The 9839-nt window shown below is 43.0% G+C and overlaps 1 protein-coding gene across 1 annotated transcript; it reads left to right on the forward strand.

Moving 5' to 3' along the window:
• Nucleotides 1-1052: 1052 nt before the first annotated feature.
• Nucleotides 1053-3419, forward strand: LOC127969208 (uncharacterized). Its single transcript, XM_052571018.1, has 2 exons — nucleotides 1053-2932; nucleotides 3259-3419. The coding sequence occupies exon 1, from the start codon at nucleotides 1056-1058 to the stop codon at nucleotides 2682-2684; it is 1629 nt and encodes a 542-aa protein (XP_052426978.1). The 5' UTR covers nucleotides 1053-1055; the 3' UTR covers nucleotides 2685-2932; nucleotides 3259-3419.
• The last annotated feature ends 6420 nt before the right edge of the window (nucleotides 3420-9839 follow it).

The following is a 9839-nucleotide window of genomic DNA, read 5'->3' on the forward strand; positions in this document are numbered from 1 at the left end:
CTAAGCATTATCGTATGACAGCTCATCTGTTTGGAGGTGTCTGGAGTCCTAGTGCTGCCAATTATGCCTTGCAACGAGTGGCGGAGGACAATCATGGAAACTTCTCTGATGACACAGTGGAAACGGTTAAGCGAAATTTCTATGTTGACGATTGCCTTAAGTCAGTACCAGCAGAGGAGGCTGCCATTAAACTCGCTTCCGAACTCCGGGAACTGCTCACCTGCGGAGGCTTTAGGTTAACCAAGTGGTTAAGCAATTCTAAGGAAGTGATGAAGTCAATACCAGCTGATGACTGGGCAAAATCATTACATGAGGTAAACCTTGACCAAGAGGATTTGCCATTTGAACGAACACTGGGCGTCCTTTGGGATGTAGAACGAGATTGCTTCACATTCGATGTCAAGTCAGTGGACAAGCCTCTAACAAAGAGAGGAGTATTGAGCACTACCAGTTCCATCTATGATCCTTTAGGATTCGCAAGCCCTTTCGTGCTTAAAGCTAAAGCAATCTTTCAAGAGTTGTGCCGTATGAAAGTTGAGTGGGATGAGGAGTTACCAGTGAACATAGCAGCACAATGGCACAGATGGTTGAACGACTTGCCTCTGTTGTCAGCACTGACAATTCCAAGATGCCTTAGACCGACATCTACAAGTTGTTTGTTATCAGCCCAGCTCCATCACTTTTCTGATGCTTCAGAACTGGCTTACAGTGCTGTTTCTTACATCAGGATTGGTGACACCTGCAGGCTGGTGATGTCAAAGGCCAGACTTGCTCCAATCAAGCCAGTAAGCATACCACGACTGGAGCTACTAGCAGCTGTTGTTGCTACGGAGCTGGATCAGCATATCAAGCAACACTTAGAGATCCCAATTGAAAGGACTTTCTTTTGGACGGACAGTACTATTGTACTTCAGTACATCAAAAACAAGCATTGTCGTTTCCAGACATTTGTCGCCAACCGTATATCAAAAATACATGAACGCTCAGAATCATGCCAGTGGAGACATATTGATTCTGCCTCTAACCCTGCGGATGATGTCTCTAGAGGAATGACTATGAGAGAGATTTTGGCAAGTGAACGATGGAAATCTGGTCCACACTTTCTTAGATACGATGAGGAACATTGGCCTGCTCAACCTATTATAAATGACTTGCCGGATGAAGCAGAGATCAAACGAGGCAAAGAAGTCTATGCAGCTAGCATAACACCAAACCAAGCAATGAAAAATGCAGTAGACAGACTACTGGAACGATACTCCAGTTGGCATCGTTTGAAAAGAGCTACTGCTATCTTGTTGCGTCTCAAGGCTTTGTTACGCAAGAAACTAAGTGTTCATCTTTCTGACCCCATCACTGTTGGTGAGCTCCAGCAAGCAGAGTTAGCCATTCTCAATTACGTACAAGCTGCAACTTTCAGATCTACTGAAGCCAAGCCTAGTTCTCTTCTCAAACTTAAACCCTTTAAAGATGAAACTGATCAACTCCTTCGTGTCGGAGGCAGACTAATGAATGCCCCAATTCCTTACGAGGCTAAACATCCAGTGATCCTACCTAACAATCATCACGTCACCCAGCTAATTATTCGTCACTATCATCTTCGCTTGGGTCATGCAGGGCCAGAACGAGTTCTTACAGAAATTCGTCAACGTTTCTGGATTCTAAAGGGACGTGCTGTCATTACACAAACTCTGAAGTCATGCCTACAGTGTCGCAAGTTAAGAGCTAAGCCACAAGCCCAGCAAATGGCAAACTTACCTGACTCTAGAGTGACACCGTGTGAGCCTCCATTCACTCGAGTGGGCATAGACTACTTCGGGCCATTCTTGATTAAGAAGGCACGCAGTGAACAAAAGAGGTATGGATGTTTGTTTACATGTCTCACTACGAGAGCTATTCATCTCGAAGTCGCTCACACCCTAGATACTGATTCCTTTATCAACGCACTACAGCGATTCATTGCCAGGAGAGGTTCCCCTTCTGAAATACGGTCAGATAACGGGACTAATTTCGTTGGTGGATTAAGAGAGTTACGGAAAGCCATCAGTGAATGGAATCAACAAAAGATTTCTGATTACCTGCTGCAGAACAATGTAAAATGGATCTTCAATCCACCTGCTGCCTCCCACATGGGTGGTGTTTGGGAGCGACAAATTCGCACTGTTCGTTCCATTCTAAACACTGTCCTATTGCAGCAGGCACCAGATGACGAGGGTCTGACAACACTGTTTTGTTGCGTTGAGGCTATTGTCAATGGTAGACCAATCACTAAACTCTCAGATGACCCATCAGATCCTCTACCACTAACCCCAAATCATCTGTTGTTACTCCGTTCGGGTCCAACTCTACCTCCAGGAGCTTTCGTAAAACAAGATGTTTACCGACGCAGATGGCGCCAGGTCCAGTATCTGGCAGATATATTCTGGTCGAGATGGATTAAAGAATATTTGCCTGCACTGCAGCAGCGCCAAAAATGGCTACAACCAAAGCGTAATCTTCAAGTAGGAGATCTTGTGATCATTCTGCATGAAAATACACCACGCAATCACTGGCCACTAGGTCTGATTACTCAAGTTTACCCTGGTACAGATGGACTTGTGCGTACTGTGGAAGTGAAAACACAGGCAGGAGTCTTCAGCCGTCCTGTGGATAAAATCTGCCTCCTAGAAGCCAGTTTTATCAGTTGAACTAGTTTAGTTGAGGCATCACCTTTACTTTCTTTGAATGACCTGTTTGGGTCATTGGGGGCCGGGATGTTAGGTGCTGCCCCTTTAAGAACGTTGTTTCAGTGGCTCATGTGATAGCTGACGGAAAGGGCAGAGGCAGTTGAAAAAGAGACAGACAGAAAAGCATGTTGTTCTCATGTTGAAGCTTGTTGAACTTCTATAATGATTGCAGATTGAAACTATAATTTGAACTGTATATTCCCAGCGTGGTGAGTAATTCTTGTGCTGTTTAAGTAATCTGAGGTTTCTAGAGTTATCTCTATGTAGATCGATATTTGCGATTAGCGCCATAGCGCCTAAAGGGTTAATATCATATACTGTTTGCTGTTTATGTAGACATATGTTGTTTATCATGTTATTTGTTGAAATATTCATGCAATATGTTGCATTTAGTTTGTAAACAAAGTTGAATGCAAGTCTGTGACACGAGAGATTGTTCCAGAAATTCATATTGCATCACATGTGATAATGTTTAATTTAATGTGATATGTGGAACATTGCTAAATAGTAATTGTGAACTGTTTTGTGTTTACAGTTTGACCGCACTTGTATGCATGTACAAACATGAGAAATTTCTAAACTACAAGTAAACAACAACAACCAATCAACAAATGTGTACGGTGTGAGTTCTGCACTAGTGGAATAAATAACAAAATCAAGTTCCAAGTTAATGTTATCATTTCACGGGTAACACCATGCGTAGCGAGGTTGTAATAGGACCAGTTGGCCTCCATCGCGGTCTTTATCCTTGTTAGTGTCTGCCTGCAAAAGTGTTAAAAACAGATGTTATTGACATAAAGAGCAGTGGTAAAGGTGATGTAATGCATATGTAGGTCTAAGCCTTTTTAATCTTGCATACTGGCATTGGTAACAACAGATCAATGAACCTGCAGTGTTGGGCCTTGACGATGGCCTCAAGATGTTGGTCCTCCTCCAGGCAAGCCTGGCCAATTTTTTGAATTGGTAGGTATTTAAAACCCATGTAATTTACATCCTCTGCAAGGGCCAGACATTCTTCTACAAATACAAAGTGCAAGAGAGTACAAAAATGTTTTATTTTTGTCAAACTAAGAATGGAGTATAGACTGTTAAAGACAGAAACGAGATTCCGTCATTCCAAAAAAGTTCTGATCAACATGTGAAAGTGCCTTGATGATGCCATTTGATGAGTCCGCCTAGTTGAGAAGATCTATGAAAATTTCATAATTACAGCCTAATGTTACTTGGGGAAGAGGTAAGTCCTGTTAATTCAAGACCTCTCAGTAATACAAAGGCAAGGTGGATTCTTTCTGAGCCTACTTGTCCCAAAATCTTCATCTTCATTTAAGTGGGCTAACATCTTACGGAGACATAAGACACGATAACGAGATAGCTTCTATAAACAAAAGATGTTTACCCAACCTCCTATCTCACTGTTTTCTGCAACCAAAAACATAGATCAGAGTTAATTATCTATGTGCATCCGTGTTGGTGGCAACTTCTAAGTGATTAGTTTAATGATGCAATAATCACAATAAATAATACAACTTGTAAAACAAGATTTGAAAATTAAAAAATATTTTGCTATTTGTCTTATTCTTATGATTTGACATCACAGTGAGGTTTCAATTTCACCCCGATTGCATGCCTTACTGCTGTAAATGTAAGATGTTGGTATTGGAAAAGCCTAATATTTTCTGAGGTGGTACTCAAGGTAAAAAAGAATTAAAATCACTGCCCAATGTCATGCAGAATAGTTATTTCTGGAAATGTGTTTGTATTGTGTGTAACAAGAACCAATTTCAATGCCTTCACATCATGCCAAAATAGTGCAAAATTACAAAAATCTTAATGATATCAAAGATTTCCGCCTAGCCAGACTATTTAGAAAAGATTCTTATACCAGCTGTGTGAAGTGATGGGTGGTTCACTGCCCTTAAACTCTTGCACATCATGTTCTTAACCTCTAGACCTCAGTTACCTTCACACAACTTGCTGACACTTGTTGACAGCCTGATTCGTGGTCCTGGCTCAACCTGTGGGTCGTGCAACTTGGCCATGAGCTCCTCTTTTTGGCTCTTGCCTTTCCTTAAGTAGGCCACCAGAGCATTGGGCGAATAGCCCCCTGGTGGCCCACACCTTCTAACCAGTTCCTCCCTAGTCACTTTATATCTGCAATATCAGTGGAGATTTTAAGCAGGCATATACAGTTAAAACAATCTTCTACCTTGTAGAAATGTTGGTAGGTCACACTTTAGGTACAGGAGAACATATACATGACACCTTAAAAAGGGTTTTAAATAACTTATTCCTAACAGCTTCTTAAGACATGACTCAGTATTACTGACTTTGGCCCAGTATATCTAGGTGGAAGCTGGGGACTTTTAAAGATTTATTCCACAGAAAAGGTGCTGCAAGTAGGAATTTTGTGCCATGTTAGTGTAGTGGGATTGCCCCTTTAATAATAGCTGGTGTAGCCCTTTAAAAGAGCAGACAGATTGCATCAGGTGCGTGGTTGCGTACGTTAGGTAATCACGTAGCTATATAGGCTCAGGTGAGTTCGCTTTCTTTGTGCCATTGTACTGATGTGACCTGTTGCTGTAGGTCTTGTATCTCCTTCACTCCTTGGTAAAGGTAGGTTTGGTTAAATTGGAGGGTATTGACGGGAGGGAATTATAAATTTAGAATACGGGTGTTTGTGGGGAAGTTTATTTAATTCTTAGGTGTGATTAATGTGTTGTTTGGTGTTATTTTAGATTAGTTGGGTATATCCAGGCATCCGCTGTGAGTATGTGAGTGTTATACACGCAAAAGGTAATTTTATTTTTCCCTACCCTTCTGGTGTGATTATAAATAGGAGAGGAGTGGGGAGGAAGAAGAAAAGCAAACGAATGTATGTCTAATGTTTTTTTTTCAGAGTGCCAGTTGCTGCTTTGCTGCGGTTAAATCATCGTTCCTGTTTGAGAAGCGGGTTTGCAGTGCACGCTCGTGGCTGTATCGAGCGCCCGCAAGTTCATTGAACATTGTTAATGCCTGTACGATCCCCATGGTGAAGCCGCTCTAAACCCGTAACTTGATTTCGGGATTGCATGGTGTTCGCCACCTCGCTGGCGCAATTTTATGTATGGTTTAACTTTAGTTATTTAGTAATCTGGGGTTATTGTATTTGGGTTGCTTCCTGCATATTGACATCGCTCACTTACAGAGCAGATTAACGGTGACGCAATCCTTTTGATTTTTATTTATTTGCTGATTGTAGTTGTTGTGTGTGTGTGTGAGTTTAACTGAAATTGTGTGTTTGTTTGTTTCTTTATTTTATTTTCGGTTTTGTTGTAATTATTAGCTATTATCATTTAGGTTGTTTTTGAATTGATTTAGTATTTTGTTATTCGAGTTGTATTATTTCTTTGATCTGCTTTACATTAGAACTGCTCAAGAATGTGGTGTAGTTATTGTGGGTGATTGTTTTTTTTATTTATTTAATTTGTCTTATTTTGGCTTATTTGGTTTGTGTTGGGTGGATTTACATAATTGTGTTCTTTATTTGGTTTGAAGTGTTTGTGTTTATTATTTGAGCAGTAAATTGGTTATTGCAATCAGAGAAAATAAACTAACTTGATTAGTATTTTTCAACTTATTTGTATTTTTGAATTTTTTTTTGTGTTGGTCAGTGTATGGTGGGCGGCCCATGTAAGCCAACCACAACAAAGCCCATTTCGTTGACCTGTTTCCATCGGTCGAAAGGGTCTTTTAATTATTATTGTCGAGTTTAATGTGGTTGTAGTAATTTAATTGATTAATACATTTTGTTATCTGTGATTTTTGTCTCTGCTCGTCCTTTTCATTTGGTTGAAAGCCTGGAGTACGGGCCTTATTAGGAGTTGACTGTAATACAGTCACAAGTGGCGTAGTCGGCAGGGTTGTGAAGTGACAAGCAGAGACAGTCACAGAGAAGAATTGTATGTTTGTGTGTTGTTGTGTTGTGGTGTTTTTTTTCAGCAAAGCAGCAGCTGGTACGAAGTAGCCAGGATTGTGATAGTGGAAGAGATTTGGGTTAAGTGGTAAGGTTTTCCTTTTTTTTTTCTTCCTCCCTCTTTCTCTCTCTCTTTTTTTTTGGGGGGGGGGGAAGCTTGTAGATATGGAGGCTGAATTGGAGGAGTTGAGAAAGCAAGTGCAGTCATTGAGGGGAGAAAATGAGCGGTTGCACCAACAGCAAGCCGGCCAGGCTACTGGAGCGGTGGGCCCCTCATCTGTGAATGTCCTACCTGCCCCTAGCCCCGTAGTTGAACGAGTCGTTTACATCCCTAGGGAACGGAGGGGTCGTATGTTTAGTGGTAGAGGGGAAGACAATGTGTTTGAATGGGTGGAGGAGATACAAGCCTGCTTGCGGGTTCGACATCTGCCTTCAGCTGAAGAGACATTATTTGTTATAGATCATTTAGAGGGTCCTGCCAAGAATGAGATTAAGTATAGGGCAAGAGAAGATAGGGAAACACCAGAACAGGTGTTCTCTATCTTGAAGGAACTTTATGGGTGCTCACAGTCCTATATTGCCCTGCAGCAAAACTTTTTTTTCTCGTAAACAGCTTGAGGGCGAGTCCTTGCAGGAGTATTCCCATGCTCTTTTTGCATTAATGGATAAGTTGGTACAACATACCCCCGGAGGTATGACTAATGCAGTGGTTTTACTTCGAGACCAGTTTGTAGAGCATGTGCTGGATAGTGGTTTGCGGCGGGAGCTTAAACGTTTTGTTCGATTGGACCCTGATTCCACCCTTCTGGATGTTCGTAAAGAGGCAATTAGATGGGTGGGTGAGGGATTTCATAGGGAGAGGAGTCATTCGCTCCCAGCTTCCTCTGTTCTTCAGTATAGTGTACAGGGACAGATAGATTCCTCTAGTCCATCAGAGGTAAACGTTTCAGAGCTCACAGAACTGAAGAGAATGATGAGGGCCCAGCAAGAACAACTTAATGAACTGACTCAAAGTTTACGGCAACTGCAATCCCAGAGTGTAGGTAACCGTCCCAGGCAGCCTGGCCCTATCATTTGTAGGCGATGCAATCAGCCTGGGCATATTGCTCGTAATTGTCTACTAGGACAGACTCCGTTTAGAGATCAACGGGCTCGTTTGTCACATGGGAATGTAGTGCCTCCTAATGGGCAGGCGGAAAACTGCAACCCTCTGAACTGATGAGCCACAGTTCGGAAGGGATAGGGCCTGGCTCAGGGGCCCTTGCCCCCACTGGTAGTGGACCCTCTACTTTGTTGGGTAAGTGCCCCTCAGTTGTAGTTAATATGGGTGGGGTTAATGTTCTATGCTTATTGGATACAGGTTCCATGGTAACCACTGTCACAGAGAGCTTCTTATTGGCTCATTTTGAGCCCTGGGGTAAGGAAAGGTTGAATGAATGTGGATGGTTGCAGCTTCGGGCCGCTAATGGTCTCTCTATTCCTTTTGTAGGATACCTGGAGTTATATTTTGTTGTATTGGGTAGACGTATTCACAATAAGGGTGTCCTTGTTGTAAAGGACCCTCCTCAGGTTCTTTCTACATCAGGGTTGCCAGGTCTATTGGGGATGAATGTTATAGGTGAGTGTTTTCAGGAGCTGTTTAATCAACATGGCCCAGAGTTGTTTAATCTCCCTATAGTTAAAGAAGTTCCAGCATGGACATTGGCACTTCAATGTTGCCAGACCGGTTGCTTTCAGGGGTCGGAATTTAGCGGGGGGCCTGTACGTGTCCGGGGGAAACATGTGGTCCGCATTCCAGCAAACTCCTTGCAGTTTGTCCCAGTTACTTGTGCTGTACAGTGTGGGTTACTGTCTATGGCCCTTTATGAGCCTTTAGACAATGGGAATCCACTTCCATCTGGCTTGTTGGCATCTGTATCCCTGGTTCCGGTGAGAGGTGTATTACTAAAGTCCCTATGGTTAACATAGGTGAACTTGATGTCTTCCTGCAACCACGACAAATGGTGGGGACATTGTGTCAGGTCCAGCCAATGAGCTGGCCAGGGGAGATTGTTGCTACTCGGCCAGGTGTTGTCGATTGCCAACAGGCTGTAGTTTCTTCACAAGTTGGAGGTGTTGATGGCGTGGAAGAGGTGATCCAGCAGATGGATCTCTCGCACCTCTCCGAAGAGGAGCAGAATCAGGTGAGGGGTCTGTTGGGTAAATATAGATCTGTATTTTCAACAGATGATTCTGATTTGGGGTGTACCAACTTGATTACACATGAGATCCCACTTTTGGATTCTGCTCCTATTCGGCAGAGGTATCGGCGAATCCCCCCTTCTGACTATGTTGCGGTTAAGGAACATGTGCAAAAATTGCTTGCGAGTCAGGTGATTAGGGAAAGTAGTAGCCCCTTTGCTTCCCCTATAGTTGTCGTAAAAAAAAAAGATGGCAACATACGGTTATGTGTCGATTACCGACAGTTAAATCAAAAGACAAGGAAGGATGCCTTTCCCTTGCCCCGCATCGAAGAGACCTTAGATGCACTTTCTGGGGCTCAGTGGTTTTCAACGGTTGATCTAGTAAGTGGCTATAATCAGGTTCCTGTGGCAGAGCAGGACAAGGGTAAGACTGCTTTTTGCACACCCTTTGGGCTTTTCGAATTTAATCGGATGCCCTTCGGGTTGTGCAATGCCCCAAGTACATTTCAACGGTTGATGGAACGTATGTTTGGAGATCAACGATTCCAAACCTTGTTGTTGTACTTGGATGATATCATTGTCTTTTCCACCAATGTTGCCCAACATCTTGCACGATTGGAGTTGGTTTTTAGCCGGTTACAGCAGGAGGGCTTAAAGGCCAAACTGGAGAAATGCTGTTTTTTTCCGTCAGGAGGTTCATTACTTGGGGCACGTGGTTTCAAAAGGAGGAGTTTCTACCGATCCCAGTAAGATTAGCACAGTGGCAGAATGGAGGCGACCTAGTAACGTTGCAGAGTTGCGATCATTTTTGGGCTTTGTGAGTTATTATCGGCGTTTTGTAGAGGGGTTTGCCAAGTTGGCTGCTCCTCTGCATCGCCTGGTAGCGGAGTTGGGTGGGACAAAGAAAAAGAGGGGCTCAGGTAGACCCATAGAGAGCTGTTGGACCCCAGAGTGTGAGCAGGGATTCCAGTCTCTCAAAGG

This window comes from Carassius gibelio, chromosome A4 (assembly GCF_023724105.1).
Source record: "Carassius gibelio isolate Cgi1373 ecotype wild population from Czech Republic chromosome A4, carGib1.2-hapl.c, whole genome shotgun sequence".
NCBI classification, from domain to species: Eukaryota; Metazoa; Chordata; class Actinopteri; order Cypriniformes; family Cyprinidae; genus Carassius; species Carassius gibelio.

Bases quoted from the DNA above. Each gene is read 5' to 3' on its own strand.
- LOC127969208 (XM_052571018.1), top strand. From the start codon at position 1,056: ATGAGAGAGATTTTGGCAAGTGAACGATGGAAATCTGGTCCACACTTT.